Genomic DNA, 17,110 nt, shown 5'->3' on the forward strand with positions numbered 1-17,110 from the left:
TTTAGCCTTGAGAAGAGGAGGCTGAGGGGAGACCTTATTACTCTCTACAACTACCTGAAAGGAGGTTGTGGAGAGGAGGGAGCTGGCCTCTTCTCCCAAGTGACAGGGGACAGGACAAGAGGGAATGGCCTGAAGCTCCGTCAGGGGAGGTTCAGGTTGGATATCAGAAAAAAATTCTTCACAGTAAGAGTCATTGGGTACTGGAACAGGCTGCCCAGGGAGGTGGTCGAGTCGCCTTCCCTGGAGGTGTTTAAGGAACGGGTGGATGAAGTACTTAGGGACATGGTTTAGGGAGTGTTAGGAACGGTTGGACTCGATGATCCAATGGGTCCTTTCCAACCTTGTGTGTGATTCTGTGATTCTGTGATTCTGATTAAAAAGGAAATTTAGTACATGTGCTGTGAATCATAGAATCATAGACTCATAGAATGGTTTGGGTTGGAAGGAACCTCAAAGATCATCCAGTTCCAATCCCTTGGGCAGGGATGTGTTCCATTGGATCAGGTTGTTCAAAGCCTCATCCAACTGGGCCTTGAACATCTCCAGGGAGGAGGCATCCATGATTTCTCTGGGTAGCCTGTGCCAGTGCCTCACCACCCTCACAGGAAAAAATTTCTTCCTAATACTTAATCTAAATCTCCCCTCTTTCAGCTTAAAACCTCTGGTAAAGAGGCACTCTCTGGTAAAGAGCCCTTCCCTAGCTTTCCTGTAGGGAAGTCTTACCAATCCCAGTGAATTCCTTGTGTATCTGTCCCCTCCTTGTTAAGCTTTTTATTTTTTCTGCTCCTACTCACCATTGTTGGCGATGCTGTCAAGCTGTCTGGACAGCTGGCTTGGAGGGGCTCTGCTTGGGCTGGGGACTGGACAAGGCAACCTCTAGGATGCCCTCCAGCGTCAACCATGCTGTTATTCTGTGAATATTACCCGAGTCAGAAAATGTATGGAAGTCATAGAATCATTAAGGTTGGAAAGACCTCTAAGATCATAAAGTCCAACCATCAGCCCAACACCACCATGGCTACTAAACCATGTCCCAAAGTGCCATGGCTACGTGTTTGTTCAGCATCTCCAGGGATGGAGGCTTCACCACTTCCCTGGGCAGCCGGTTCCAGTGCTTCACCAGTTTTCTGCTACAGAAAATTTTTCTAATGTTCAACCTAAACCTCCTGATGAAACTTAAGGCCATTTTGCCTGTCCTATCACTTATTACTTGGGAGAAGAATTCTCAGTCCTTTTGGTTCCCATGTCTAGGAACTTTACTCCTTGTACTGTTGAGGATATCTTTCAAGTTTAATAAGAAAAGAAAGTCTTTCTGTCCTAAGTGGTCAAATGGGAAGGACTATTGATGTAATTGTCTTCAAATAGTAATATTTAATGATGTTTCCTGGTATTTTTCTAATGTTTTAGTAAAGAATAGTGACGTAAAAAAGAACCTGGGGGTGTTTGGAAGTTGTACAATTAGCTTTTTTAATTCTTAATTCCCTCACAACTCCGTTCCACATGAGCAATACCTTCATTGTGACAGAAAGTCAAGAAAATAGGATGCCAAACAAAGCCTTAGATAGGAATCTGCAAATGAGCTGCACATTTATTAATCATTCATAGTTCCCTCATTCCCAGAAACATCAAAGTAGGATGCCATAACCGAGTCTGATGAACGTTCATGAAATAGAGTGAAAAGCAATTAATATGTTGTGCCAGATGCTTCCAAGAACATCTTGGAGGTAGCAAGGAGAGTATCTGCTGACCCTTTGCACTGCCAGTGCTGGACTCCCATCTCCAAGGAGTTTGACTTATGAAATGTGTGTGTTACTTCTGTTCTTCCTTGATCTTCTTTTGGAAAACTTTAGTGAAGTTGAAGTATGGCGCACACAACTAATGTAAATGCTGCTTTCATTCTGTTCGGTGAGAACCGTGTTTTCAGTCTTCCAACGGCATATTGAGCCACAGTTTGGTTTATTGCAGAGACAGCAGTTGAGATGTTGTTTGTCTCATTTAGTATAATTTGGGTCCCTTCTTTTCTAGGGAAGCAAACAGCAGGGGGAAAAGCACCATAAGGATGTAAGCTCGTATAGTTGCAGTGTGTAGTGAAACAATCTGTGTCTTCTTACACAGTCCAGACTTCTTGAGAGTGAGTTAGTGCTCCTGAACTTGGCCTTTCCCATGTAATGGGTGTGCATTAACGTATAATGAGATGAAAACTGACAGCGAGTAAATGGCTTTTGCTTACTTGAAAGTTTCTGCAGGCACGCAATAAAGCAGAGCTGCTTTTTCAAACTTTAACTAGGTTAACTAAAGTTGCCAAGATGGATCAGGGCAAGGCCACGACTTCCGGTGGTCTTCCTTGAACTTCAGGCATGGTTGGCCTGATCTGTGTTGTGGGTTTTGGTTTTAGCAATTTGGCATCTGCCTGTCTTACAGGTGTTTATGTTTTGAGGCTGTATACTTAGAAATTAGGGGGTTATTTGCATGAAATGATCCTTCAGAGCCAACATGTTTTGAAAACTTAACTACAGACTGTCATGAACGGCTCCACTGGATGCTGCCTGATTCAGGAATCCTTGTCCAGAAATGATTGCAAGGATTGTTTGTTCAGACGTGCCAAAAACTAAGGGTGTGGGGTTTGGGTTTGTTTTGTTTTCTGTACAGAGCCATTTACTATTACAAGGGCTGTATTCTCAGCATTCCCAACAGGATATTTATTTAGTGTCAGATGGTTGTCCAGCTTTTTTTTTTTTTTTTGGGGTGGAGGATAAGTTGGTGGACTGTGTTTAACAGGAGCCGTTTGGCCTTTAGACAGGTAGACTCACAGAATCTAGAATTTAGAATTATGTTGGAAAAGATCTTTAAGGTCATCAGCTTCAACCCTTAACCTAATACTTCCAAGTCCTCCACAAAACCATGTTCCTAAGCACGTCTTTTAAATACCTCCAGGGATGGTGACTCCACCACTTCTGTGGGCTGCTTGTTCCAGTACCTGATAACAAGTCAGTTTCAGATGTTTCAGATGTCCAAAAACCATTTCAGCTGTATGTTCCTGAGCTGAGAATCTCAGCTGAAATAGGCGAAGCACTTCTGGTTTACCCCTCTCAACTAAGTACCTGGCACAGCCATCAGGAACTTCTTATTACTTTTTTTTTCTTAATTTTTTGTTGCCCTTCAGTGTGCTTTAGGTGCCTTCACTGAGTGTTTCAAACATCCTGCATTGTCTTCCTAAGTGAGTTCACTCTAGGTTAAAACATGATTTTACTTCAATCTCTGCACATCAGACACAAGATTTCCCCTACTTCATGTGCTCTAGCAGGTATATTATTTCAGTGTTACAGACCAAGCTGTGTAGTATCACGTTTTGAGAGTTTTCTTTTTTCTTCTGTTATTCTTATAAATAAGATTAAAGCTTGTAGCAGGTTTTGTGCATGCCCACTCCTGTTACAGATTCTTCTACCCATCCATTTCTTTGCAATATTTGATTATATTTTGACGTGATTTTTATATTTTTTTTAAAGAAGTGAATGTATCTTCTAAATAATCTGTTCCTTTACTCTAACTGGACTTTTTGAAAGAGCTGGATGTGTTTGCCCCTCAGCTCAACCCATGTTCAGGGGAAGTTGTGGGTGGTGCGTTGGATGGTGATGTGTGAGCCCGGTGCAGGTCCTTGGTCGGGCTCTGCTGTGGGGACAGGTGTAACCTGGAGACAGACAGGAGGAGGCAGTGGTGTCTTGAGCTGGTTGTGCCAGAGTCCTATCACTTTTATGTTATTTGCGTTTCAAAATCAAAGTATGGAGAAGTGTGGAAATACTAAATTTTACAGCCCTACAACCCTTCTATTTGTTCATAGACTCATAGAATGACCAGGTTGGAAAAGACCTCTTGAATCATTGAGTCCAACCATTCCTATCTGCCACTAAACCACGTCCCTGAGCACCTTGTCTACTCATCTTTTAATTACCTCCAGGGATGGGGACTCCACCACCTCCCTGGGCAGCCTCTGCCAGTGCCCAATGACCCTTTTTGTGAATTTTTTTTTTCCTGATATCCAGTTTGAAGCTCCCCTGGCGGAGCTTGAAGCCATTCCCCCTTGACCTGTCCCTTGTCACTTGAGAGAAGAGGCCAGCACCCGCTTCTCTACAACCTCCTTTCAGGTAGTTGTAGAGAGCAATAAGGTCTCCCCTCAGCCTCCTTTTCTCAAGGCTAAACTACCCCAGTACCCTCATCCGCTCCTCGTAAGACTTGTTCTTCAGTCCCTTCACCACTTTTGTTGCTCTTCTCTGGACACGCTCCAGAGCCTCAACATCCTTCTTGTGGTGAGGGGCCCCGAGCTGAACACAGTATTCGTGTTGTGGTCTCACCAGTGCCAAGTACGGGGGCAGAATAACCTCCCTGGACCTGCTGGTCATGCTGTTTCTGATACAAGCCAAGATGCCATTGGCCTTCTTGACCACCTGGGCACACTGCTGGCTCATGTCAACCAACACCTGTCAACCAACACCCCCAGGTCCTTCTCCTCCAGGCAGCTTTCTAGCCACTCTTCCTCTAGTCTGTAGTACTGCACAGGGTTGTTGTGTCCCAAGTGCAGGACCTGGCATTTTGTTCCTGTGCGTTCACATGCACTTGGAGATGTGTGTTGCTGTGTGCTTCTGGCAAATCCCTGACTCACTCTGGGCAAAGAAGGGAACCAAATTTGGAAGTGTTCAAGGCCAGGTTGGATGGGGCCTTGGGCAGGCTGATTTAGTGGGATGTCCCTGCCCATGGCAGGGGAGTTGGAACTAGATGATCTTTCAGGTCCCTTCCAACCCTAACTATTCTATGATTCTATGAAATTTAAATTGTACAGAGAGTGGCAACTTGGTTCTTCATGTTTCTAAGCAGAAACCAACTTTCTGGGCAAAGAAAAGCATTTTCAGTTGCAGATGTATATATTTCTTTGTAACAAGTAATCTAAAGGAAAAGGAGACTGTGAAGTTTGCTTGTATCCTGATAGTTCGGAGTGAACTTTATGCTGGCATAAACCATGTCCTTCCTTCCTTCACCTCCACAACCCTAGGCCAGCATAGAGTTAGTGTAATCAGGAATGAACTGTTGCAGGGAATTGATCCAAGTTAAAACTGATCTGGGAGGAAAAAAGGATTATTATATCCCAGGTTAGTGTGCTCACCCTGGTGTTTGTTCAGGGATCGTGGAGTAGGTGCACAAGAGGAGATGTGGAGAGAATGAGATTGTCTGAAATGGCAACTCGGTATGAAAAGGTTGCTATTGAATGATGCTGCCCTTGCCCCATTCCTCGTTACTTATTGAACATCTTTAATTCACAGTGGTGTGCTGTGTTATGGAAGGAACTTTATAAGCATTCGATTTCATTGATGTGAAGGACAGTGTTTTTCCTACTCTGGTAATTTTGTTGTGTCTGATAACGTAGTTACCTGGGTTAATCAGTGTGTAAGTAAAATGAGTGTTTGCAGCCCACAGGAAAGCTTACAGCTGGTTTTGTAATCTAAATAAATAAATAAATTAATAAAAAGGTACTCTTCTTATTTTTTGAACAGAAGTCAAAGAGCAATCTGCAGAAGAGGATGCCCAAACGGAAGTGGACAGCACCAAGCAGCTAACACCAGTCCTTCAGCGCTCAGTGTCCGAGGAGTCTGCAAGCTCCACTGCCTCCGTGGGTGTGGAAGCTAAAACCAGGTCAGTGAAGGAGGAGGAAGGCACTGAGTCAGGGGCAGGGCTGGGAGTCAGAGAATGGGGTGCAGAGTGCTTGGGACATGCTGCTGATGCTTTGAAGTGCTGGCAACAGCAGCCTAGGCCTGAAATGGGTAGCTTAATTAGCAGGTAGAGAGATCAAGGTGAAGAGCACCTTCCTTGAGTGTTGTCCTCAAATACACTTGTAAACCCTTGAATTACACCATATTAGCTGTTTAAATTAAAACATATAAGTGATATGAAATAAAAAGTGATTACTGAAGCTTTCCTACTGAGAAAATGGTGTCTTAGAAAATCCATAGAAAATTATTTCTGAAGTTTCAGCTTGTATATCTACATTTTCAGGAGCAAAGTAAAACAAATCTCTTGTCATTTCCACTGTGTTCTTCATAATCTCAGAACAATACAGAAAATAATGTTTGGGGTTTTTTTTAACTTTTTATCAATATAATTGTCATCATCATTTTACTTCCTTCTAATTCAACACAGAGTATGTTTTCCATGCGCAAAAAATTACTTGATTTACTTGTGGCACATATAATTTCATGTTTTATGTACTCTCAGACTTCTTAGGTTTGAATAGATACTTCCCTTCCTACAGAGAATTTCTGTTAAAGAGATCTCGTGTGTACACCTGAATTCAGTACACAAAATTTCTGTTCTTAATGGAATTTTCCAAAGCTGGTATTAAATTGCAGTAAATATTCAGGAACTTGAATGAACGGCTGTTTTGATTCTATATTTGACCCTGTTTTGGATCATGTGCAACAGTTTTAGTGCTGTTTCATCTTTGCTGTGTTCTTCTCAAGGTTACGTTCTTGCTATTATCATGAATAGTTGATTGTAGCACTTTCCCCAGCCTTAAATGCTGGACAACAGCCTTCTGAAAGAACTTCTGCATGGTTCTGAACCAGCTCTTAATTACCCTCAACTTACTCTTCCCTTCAGCTTCGATTGGAAGAGTTATATTAGTTAAGATTCAAAGGCTGTTATAGGCCCATTGCTTTGGCAGGTCAAAGCATTGTAAAGCTAAGTACTATCAATTTTTAGTAAAAATAATAAGGAGCAGACCCTGTCTCGGACCTTTTGGAAATAAATGTGTTAAGGAGATGTGAAACAGTTAATTGGGACTTAGAGGTTTCTCTGATCCCAGGTAATTTTGGTTCCAGACTTAGATGTAGAATTGGTCTTAGTTGCAGAAGTCATTGATATCCTCATAGTGATAGAGGAAAAAAATAGATGTCAGGGTTTTTGGCATTGTGTCTTGAAACCTGGCAGAAGAAAATCTCTGCTGATCCCCAACTTCTTGATCAGTCATCTGTATCAGAAATTGTGGTGTCCTGGCTCTGCCACTGTGCTGGGCAGGAGCAGGAGGATGGGATTCTGAGTGGCTTGACTCCAGTCTCTTAGGAGAAAATATAACATGTGCAAGAACACACACTGATGAGGTTCAGTTGTGTAACAATGTGAGGAAAGGTAGCAAGATTTAGGATAGGGTGTAAGTCCATGGACACTTTAAACATGTGACTTAGATATTTTTGAGGCTGATTTCCAAATAATGCATGCTTCTCAGCTTCATCTCTGTTTGGCAATCTTTTCTCTTTCTGTCTTATAGTGTAACGTAATCCAATAGAAATGTTTACATATTTAGAAATAACTAAAGCGAGATATAGGAGAATTCATAGAATCATAGAATGGTTTGGGTTGGAAGGGACCTTAAAATTCATCCAGTTCCACCCCTCCCTGCCATGGGAGCATGCCGGGGCATCCACCACTTCTCTGGGCAATCTGTGCCAGTGCTTCACCACCCTCACAGCAAAAAATTTCTTCCTAATATCTGAAAGAAATATCTTTCAGCTTAAACCAGTTCCCCCTCAACCTCTGCCTGCACTTCTTGATAAAGAATCCCTCCCCAGCTTTCCTGTAGGCCCCCTTTAAGTACTGGAAGGCTGCTATAAGGTGGTTATGTGAGTATATTCAAACAGACAATGCAGAAATTGCTTAGAGGACAGAAAAGAACCAAAGCATCCAGCAGAAGGAGATGCAGGTATAGACAAAGCCATTTTTGCATCATTTTTTTTCAGAGCTGAGTATAAGAGAATGCTGGGATTCTGTCTTTAGTAGAGAAGATGAAGGAGTTAGAGAAGCACGAGACACAGGGCATAAACCGAGTCATTTACATGAAATCATTGACGTTACTGAAGAACAGAAATTTTAACACAGTAGGGTGTAGCAGAACAGGCGTGGGAATTACAGTAGCTGAGAGATTAACCCGAGCTTGGCTTGTGTGGTATTTTTCTCTGGACCCCTCTTGAGATTGAGACTAAGAAAGAACGTTCAAGATAAAGATGAGAGAGAAGATGGTCAAGGTTGGAACCTTTTTGAGGTGGGATGTGGGAGTCCAGGAGAACTACTGACTGCAGATGGAATTGGCACAGGGAATTTAATAACAGATTTTAGATTAGTGCTCGGAAAGCAGCGTGCTAAAAGCCATTAAAATAAATGGTATCTGAGCCATACTGGGGTAGGGAGGCCAAAAGGGGGTGAGGCATGTGCGTGTGCTCGTAAAGAATGACTGAATTATTGACCACATGTGGGGAGGGGCAATAACGTCAAGCGAAGATAAACTATCAAGCTTGGCAGTGGTAAAAGTAATGCTGCCAGCTCTTATATATCATGAGCGTCATGGGTTTTGGAGCCTTTTTCTTTGGTTGTTCCCTTTTCCTTTTTATAAGCCTTATGAGAGGCTTCTGTCAGCCCAGGACTTACGGCTGAGTGGAATCCAGCTTCTTCGAAAAGAATCTGCTCCCTGGGTTTGTGCTGCCTGCAGAGAGCAAGGGAAGTGCAGCCCATGAGGCAGGCACGCAGCCAGAAGCCGGCTGCGACACAGCAGAGCCCACTTCTACCTTCCTCCTCTGTTTCCCACATTGTCAACTCCAAGCAGTAAAAGCTAACGAGAATGGCCTAGAAACACAATTTCTAGAAGAACAAAACACCTTTGGATTCATTTTATTTTTTCATCTCCTTTTGGAGACTGTGAATTGCATTAATTGCACATTTTCAGTCCTTTTGCCATAAACGTGAACAGAGAATGTTCTTAAAATAAACAAGTAGAAGCTAAGATTTTCACACAGCTTTTTTTTTTTATTTTGGTACTTTGCTCTGCTAAATATCTGCTTGTATGAGACTGTTGCTAAACTATGAAGAAACCATCCTGGCAACACACCTTCCTGCTTTCCTGCTTTGCTTGTGATTGGACAAAGCTCATAATTATCATTCCAGGCCAATTGCACTACTCCCCCTTATTTTGTTGCTGCTACTAAGGTCAAATTTGCAGTCTGGAGATGGAGGGCTGGGATGCTTTATTCCACCAAAAAGATGTGGTTGGTGAACATCTGTGAATTGTGTGAACAAAGAAAATGGTGAAAAAGTAGCAGCGAACTTCTTTATCTTTGTTCCTTATTTTTTTGTTTTTAATCGTCAGAGAAAGTGCGTTACAAAACTTGGAACACTCAGAACAACACCCAGTGAACAAAGAAATTGTGGAGTGGCAGAGAGATTAGATAATCTGGACAGAGTAATACTGCTGTGGTGGAAGCAGTATCCAGATCTGTAGACAGGAGAGGGTTAGATAAAATATTTAATATTAAAAATATGTTTAAAAAGTTGTTAAGGTTGCAAAGCTAAGCACATACTCTAGGAGATACCTGGATTATTTTTGAAACAATACGTTTTGTAGTTTTACATGAGTGTTTTTGTATCAGAATTCTTTCTGCAAAGAATGGACCTTATGCACTTAACAGGGCATTTGTAATCATTACAGAGTTTTGTCTTTACACTTTCAGGTGTAGATCTGTGTAGGCATTTACAGTATCTCCCTTTGAAGTCAGTGATTGACTTCTGAATCTGTAAAGTGGAGCTTGCATTCCTTCGTGTTACAAAAATAGATTATTTAAAAGTGGTGAAATAATATTTCACCATTGTATCAACAACCAGTCAACCTCAGGCGTAAATTTGTAATTTGGCTTGCAGGGCACAATTTGAATAGTGTTAGTAGGTGAAGGCTAAAGCCACATGCTGAAAAGTGAGAAAGAAACCTAAATATTTAGTGATTGTCCATCCTGTCTGTTCACACATTGACCAGGGAAATGGTCTCAAGAAGGATTTTGTGACAGGTCATTGTTAAAAGAGCTCTACGTAGAATTCTTAGGACAGGAAGGGACCTTTTGGAAGTTACTTAGTTCACCTAAGGTGGATGTCTACAGCTGTCATTCCTGACAGAAGTATACATAAACTGCTTTTCAGTCTTCCAACAATAAAAGCTCAGTCTCTTCTTTGTTTTTACGATGGGAAACGCTTTCCTTACATCTAACCGATGCTCTCCTCTTTCTTGGATTATCCCATTACTGCTTGTACCATCTGCCAAGGATAATGAAGGATAGATTTGTGCAAAAAGTTAAGTTTATTTCCCCAGCATGCCTTAACTTCCTAACAAAAATTGGTTCATACTTCCTTTGTAGGTGATATTTTCTTGAGCTCTCATTCTTCTTGCTGTTTTGTGTTCTTTCTGTCTTGAAGCACAGAAGGTGTAGGGCACAAATGAGGCCAAAGAAAGGTTTCACAGGCGGCTTTCATTGTGCCTTTTTCTTAGATTGAACTGTTGACATTGTGACCGTAATGTGTTCAATGCTGTCATGTAGAACTTGGTGCCTTGTGGGATTTCACATTCATGACCAGGTCTTTAAGTTGCACAGACCTTTGCTCCTTGAATTAATCTGTTATGATAAGATGATCCAACCACAGAAACCATGTTCAGAAATGTCTCCTGCACTGTATGTGCAGATGCTCCAGGTTTCTGGAGTCCCACTCATGGATCTTAGGCAGTTTTTCTGTCTTGCTGCCATCTTGCTAAGGCTGCTCATCTTCAGTGGGGTCTGTCCTGCTGCTCATGTGCAGCGGTCCTGCCACAGGTGGCCAGCAAGCCTGGTGCTAGCAGGTCATGTCTGGTGGCTGGCAGGTTTCTTTCCTCTGAGAGATGGTGGTCAGACAGACAGAAGCATTGCATGAGCAGGGTTTCATGGCTGGCGGTCTTGTCAGGCTGTGCTGAAGGATCGATACTTGTTACACAGTAGCCCATGTAGACAAAGCTCCAAAGTGGATGAGATACCTGCTTTGTCAGAGGGTTGCACAGATACACGTTAATTGCAGGCAATGGTAAGAGTGTGAGCATTGAGTTCTCCTCCAGCATTGAGTGAATACAGTGTCTTCTCTCATTTCTTCCAAATGTCAACTTTTCTGATTTTTTTTTTTTTACCTCCAGCTTTCTTCATCACTCTTGTCTTTTTTCATGTTGTTGAGATCTAGTTTCTGCTCATCAGTTCTCATAATTGTTTCAGTGTCCCCTCAGTTGTGGTTTCTTCTTTTTTCACTCTTCGCCTGATCTGCATTTTCCTTCCCTCCATCTCCGGTGTCTTCCAGATGTGTTTGTGACATGGTAGTTCTCATCCCTTTCTTCATTTTGTGTTAATTTTCTTTTATCAGCCGAGGCTGTGTTCTTTTCCTGCTTCCTTTGGCTTCCCATATGATCTGTAAGTGAAAGTACAGGCAATGAAATGACAAAACCTGGACTCACAGCATCCCTAAGCTGTAGTCACAGAGATGAACCCTGACAGTGTGTCTAACCTTTGCTGGGGGGCAGTTTGTTCATGGGATAAGGATAGTGCAGATGGAATCTGCTTGCACATAGGGACTGAGCAAGAATGGAACATGCTTAGTGTAGAGGCCTACAGGAAAGCTGGGGAGGAGCTCTTTATCAGGGGTGCAGTGGTAGGGTGAGGGGTAACAGTTTTAAGCTGGAAAGGGAAGATGTAGATTAGGTATTGGGAAGAAATGTTTTCCTGTGAAGGTGTTGAGGCATTGGCACAGGTTGTCCAGAGAAGTTGTGGATGCCCTATCCCTGGAGGTATTCAAGACCAGGTTGGCTGAGGCTTTAAGCAGCCTAATGCAGTGGAAGGTGTATCTGCCCGTGGCAGATCATCAGTGGATGATCTTCAAGGTCCCTTCCAACTCAAACCATTCTATGCTTCTAAGAGAGAAATTTTGAGGTTGTAGCTTTAATGTGCTAAAGCTTTGCTTGAGCACATGTGATCTACTTGGTTTAAGTTAGAAGCATTTAGAGAAATGAGTTTGGACTCATTTTCATAGAGTTACAGAAAGTGTATCTGGAACTTCAAAAATGTATATAGTAAAACTGAGGAAGTTTCACAGAACAGCAGAAAGGTTGATCAAAGATTAACTTGCAGTTAAGTAACCTAGGAACCTTCAGTCTGGGAAAGAGATGGAAGAAGGAAGAGAAGAAGCTTCAAAATGACAGGTGGCATGGGGAGGGTAGCTGGATCCTGAGTGTTGCTGAAAATTTGTGTGTTCAAGAGCGGGCTGGGCAAGTTCATGAAAGAGAAACTGAGAATTACTGAATATATAGGAATCACAGCTGATTTAGGCAGGCTTGAATTAAAAATACTGGGAAGGATATGTAGTATTGTATATGTGCCCTGCTCTTTAGTATCCCAGGTTCATCTGCTTATCCTGTTTCTAACATTGACCACACAGAGCTGGATGGACCTGTAGACCCAGCATGGTTTTGACCAGAGACCCACTCTGTTGTGTTTAATCTCTTCTGCATATGTATTTTCAAAGGAAATATATGTTTGAATGATGCTGAACAGCATGTTTTCCCCATCCCTAGTGTGGCTGAACAATTTTGATGAAACTTTCTTGGAAAACTGCTTTTTAAAGCCGATTTGGTGTATGTTCAGTATCAGTAGGTTTCAGATAACACCCTACTTAGTGTTCATGTGAAGCAGCCTCCTAAGAGGTGCTGCCAACTCTGTGAACTTTATGTGGTTTTGGTGTGATCTGTGTTGGTTTGCCAAGAGAGGGAATTTGGCTTCAATGGATGGGACACAAAGGCACACCAAGGGTTCAAGCCATGGTACCTTTTATTCTTTGGGTTTCATCAATGTGACATTAAATCACCTCTCAGAATTGTGTGAAATGTCACCCTTCACATATGCTCCCAGTTGCGTTCTCTATGGGATTTTTGTTTAAGAGTACGAGTCAGTTCAGTTGGACATTCAAGAATGACTTCTAGATGGGCTTGAAAAGTAGCCTTCTAAATTAACTTTGCTCAGCACTGGTGTTTTGGTAACCCTTCTTGCATTTAGGGTGTATGAAATCTTAATTGAGATTCAAACAGTTGTTTAGGTTACAGATGGCACATACTCGTGGCAAATGAGCCAGCAGTGTGCCCAGGTGGCAAAGAAGGCCATCGGCATCCTGGCCTGTATCAGGAATAGCGTGGCCAGCAGGATTAGCGAGGTGATCATACTCCTGTGCTCGGCTGGCGAGACCGCACCTCAAATACTGTGTTCAGTTTTGGGCCACTCACTACAAGAAGGGCATCAAGATGCTGGAGTGTGTGCAGACAAGGGCAGCAAAGCTGGTGAAAGGTCTAGAGCGCAAGCTTTAGGAGGAGCAGCTGAGAGAGCTGGGGTTGTTTAGTCTGGAGAAAAGGAGACTGAGGGGGAGACCTTACTGCTCTCTGCAGCTCCTTGAGAGGAGGTTTTAGTGAGGTAGTTTTTGGTCTCTTCTCCCTAGTAGCTAGTGACAGGACAAGGGGAAATGACCTGAAGCTGCACCAGGGGAGATTTAGGTTGGATATTAGGAGGAATTTCTTTACTGAACAGGTCGTCAAGCATTGGAACAGGCTGCCAGGGAGGTGGCTGAGTCACCATCCCTGGAGTTGTTTAAAACACGAGTAGATGTTATACTTGGGGACATGGTCTAGTGGCAGACTTACTAGGGCTGGATCAGTGGTTGGACTTGATGATCTTTGAGGTCTTCTCCAAACAAAACCGTTCTATAATTCTTAGAGTGTATTTTCATATTCTTTAAATGCTAAAATGTCAGTAAAGGTGGTGTTTTGCTGGTTGTGTATGGAGGGTAATGTTTTCTTCCTTCTAAATGAGACGAGTATTGTAGTTGATTACATGGCTGGAGAAATCTAGCTGTGCTGGTTGGAAAAAACTGGAAAGCAATTATTGTCTAATGCCTTTTAATTGCTTTGTGCAAGCTTGAAGTTTTAAAGTTCTTCACCTGAGGTTCCTATGAGCTCCCTCTTGCCCTCTTACTTATTGAAAAAATTGTGCTGTGTAAGTTAAATACTGATTTCCAAGCCAAGTCTATGTAATAACGCAAACCGCTTCAAAATTTCAGGTTGCTCTATGATTCAGTTTCCTGTTGGAGGGCAAATGCTTCACGTGTCAAAAGCTTAACTATAGTTTGCAGCTGAGAACTTTTGCATCTTTCTTTTTGTGGTATATCCACATTTTCATCCTTCTCTATCTTAGAGTATTATTCGTTTCAAAGGTTATTTATTGGGTTGTTAACCCTGTATCAATGTGAGATTGTTTTGCTTTGCCTTATGAGTTTTCTTCAGTAGTGTCCTTTCAAGCTACTTCATTATTGAGGTCCAGGATATTTACAGGCTATTTAGAAGAAGCTGAAAAGCTTATTGTAAACCCCTGAGTTTTAGAATAACTACACCTCTGTGAAGATCTCACAGATATTAGAACTCGCGCTGATGCAGACCCCTGGTGTTTTTAAGTGAGAAATCTTTTTTTCACTTTAAATGCAGCTTGCGGGTCTTGATTGGAATTTACATAAACGATACGATGGTGTGTCTTCTCTAAGGAGAAAAACAATTCATTCTTTAAATAACAACGTGAAATGAGAATGAAGGCGAAGTAGTTTGTGCATTAGCACAACTTGGCATAGCTAAATAAATAGTGCATCCCCTGTAGCGTTTAATTTAGCCTTTTAACATATGTTTAAACTACTAGCAGGGTTAGGTGGATGAACAGTTCTCAAGGCCAATTCTCGTCAGTCTGCTTTGGTAATCAGTACAAATGATGCTCTGAAGCTCTGTTTTGCTCCCAAATATTCCATTTCATTGTGCCGAGCTTAATTTTTATTGTGAAAAATAGATGTTAAAAACATTTTAAATTTCTGTAACAACTTCCCTGACACAACCCAAGGCTTTATGCTTCTTAGTTTCACCCTTCAAAAATGACGAAGTGGGTGTGAAAAAGACATCCTGGAGGCACTTCCAGACACTGAGGAAAAGTATTACACAATTCCTTTAAAAACAAACTCATAGCAAAAAACAAATGATACCCTCTTCACCTTCTTTTTCAACCCGAAGCCTGAATGAAATAGATATTTATTTTCACACTTTACAATTTGTTTTTTTAACTTCAGTGCAATCGTTGTCACAGCAAATGGCAGGAGTGATCATCTGTAACTTAAGTACTTAACGCAATGTTATAGCTTAGAGATCCTACTGGAATTGCATGCCTTGGCTTTTCTCAAATACAGTCTATTGCCTTCTCCTGTTTAAACAGCAGCAGCGACCTCCACTTTAATGAGAGTGATCGAAAAGGGGAACTCGTGGAATGCACAGTAAAACTACTTTGATAATTGGTGTCTCACAGTAGGCAGGGAGGTATTGGAGAAGAGGTAAGAGGAGAGCATCTCTTGAGCTTGATCTATGAGTTTGTATTTCTTCAGCTGTTGCCAGCTTCTGTTCATCTTTGTAGGACGCTCAGGTTCCCCCTTGAATGTTCTCCTGGAAGAAGGGGACCTTAAAACACCTCTCAGCAGAACGAGAGGCTGCAGAGTTTTAGTTTTCTTTAGTCTGTTTCCTTCACTATTTAGTACTAAAAAGGGTGTGTAACTTCAAGCATTTTACCAACAGATGTGTTCAACGTTGGCCACTTGCTGTCTTCCTCAGCATTTAGCTGTGCAGGGATCTTGGAGACACAGAGGAAAGTTATTCCCATGAAAATGAGGAAGGGAAATGTATTCCCCCGGCTGTATACACAGAGTTGCGAGGTTGCACAGCAGTGCCCTGTGTTGTTGCAGACTGGTGTGCCTCTTACCCAGATATAAAAAATGGGCAGGAGTGTGAGATGTCGCATCTAATACTGCTGAGATTCACACACAGACCAACCTAAAAATGTCCACCAGCTGCACACCATGGTGCTCAGTCAGACACAAGTGTAGATCTGTGAAATACGGGACACCGCATAAACCAAACGTGTTTACATCGATCAGTCTGCACATCTGCTTGTTATCCAGGAGCCTTGGCTGGCACAGGATACCCGGTGCCATTTCCCAACTCGGAAGCATCCAGGAGGGGTTTCTGCATGCTCTTGGGAGTATAACTAGTGGCACCTGTTGTGCTTGAAGTGTGGGTAATTCTGATGGTTAGCCTGAATTCTGTTTAAAAAAAGATTTTGGGACTGTCAATTTTACTGTAATTTTCTAATAATTGTCAGCAAGCCAGAAGGTGTTTCTCCTTCTCTGGTTGTAATGTAATATTGTGCAACTGGTTGCCCAATACTGCTTGTGTTGAAATGAACGCTTTTGTATGGCAAAGTCTGTGTTTTAGGGTGAGTCCTAATGACTCTATGTCATTGGTCAGGCGGAGGAAAAGGTGGCTGGTCTTCTCCCTTCCTCCAGGATTAACTGCCTGGAGGACATTTTCTCGACTTTTGTTGGGAGTGGACTGTAGAGGATTGTAGCATCTCAGGTTCTTGTCAGGCAATTGAGTAAATTCTTTGTGAGGAAGAGGCACCAACTGGGCAACTTGGTGAAATAAGAACTTGCGGAAAAAATAGCTGTGCCAGAGTGCTGATTGATGTGTTTCTTGTTGGAAAAAGCATCTTTGTAACAAGATCCAGTTCTGAGTCTTCTCTCGTGGCTTGGTAGGATCAGGCCTTACTGCTTCTTACTTCATTCCCATGAACCCAGTTGTATATCTGATTTGATCTGGATGTTGTTTTTTCTCCATCACCTATTAATTTTTGTGTGTATACAGATGTAGGAAACCCTTTGGGACAAGGTGAGTTTTATAAGCACCTACTGGTAATAAACCACCTGTGCAATTTTAAACACACAAGAAAAGATAGTGTTTATTCTGTGAAAATTTAGGAATTAAGTTGAAGTTACAAATAATGATGAATTTATACTTTGGTTTGGAACATCATAGATATATCTTAAATTCAGTATCGGTGAGCTTTCTTATCTTTTCTTTCCTTAGTAGCTTATAAAAAGATATGTGACACATCGTCTCTTGCTTGTTATCCTGTTTTGAATTAACCTGTTCTGAAAATGTGCTAATTACGATAATAGATCTAAAGTTTGATCTTAAGAATTGCCAGTATCTCCATTTTGTTATCATCAGTATGAGAGCTCTTCTTGCAGCCCAGATTTAGATCCTCTAATTGCATATTGACATATGGAAAGTAGATTTGTAAGTACTTTCAGCGATCCTCAGATGATAGGAATAAAA

At 41.9% G+C, this 17,110-nt stretch overlaps 1 protein-coding gene across 10 annotated transcripts in view; it reads left to right on the forward strand.

Annotated features, from left to right (window-relative positions):
- Positions 1 to 17,110, forward strand: part of KMT2C (lysine methyltransferase 2C) — a 216,326-nt gene that overhangs the window by 69,795 nt on the left and 129,421 nt on the right. For all 10 annotated transcript variants that reach the window (XM_054060776.1, XM_054060778.1, XM_054060777.1 and 7 more), the window contains one exon: positions 5,544 to 5,682. In XM_054060776.1, the coding sequence (XP_053916751.1) occupies positions 5,544 to 5,682 (139 nt within the window). The remainder of the gene's footprint in view (positions 1 to 5,543; positions 5,683 to 17,110) is intronic.

The sequence above is a fragment of the Cuculus canorus genome, chromosome 2 (assembly GCF_017976375.1).
Source record: "Cuculus canorus isolate bCucCan1 chromosome 2, bCucCan1.pri, whole genome shotgun sequence".
NCBI lineage: Eukaryota > Metazoa > Chordata > Aves > Cuculiformes > Cuculidae > Cuculus > Cuculus canorus.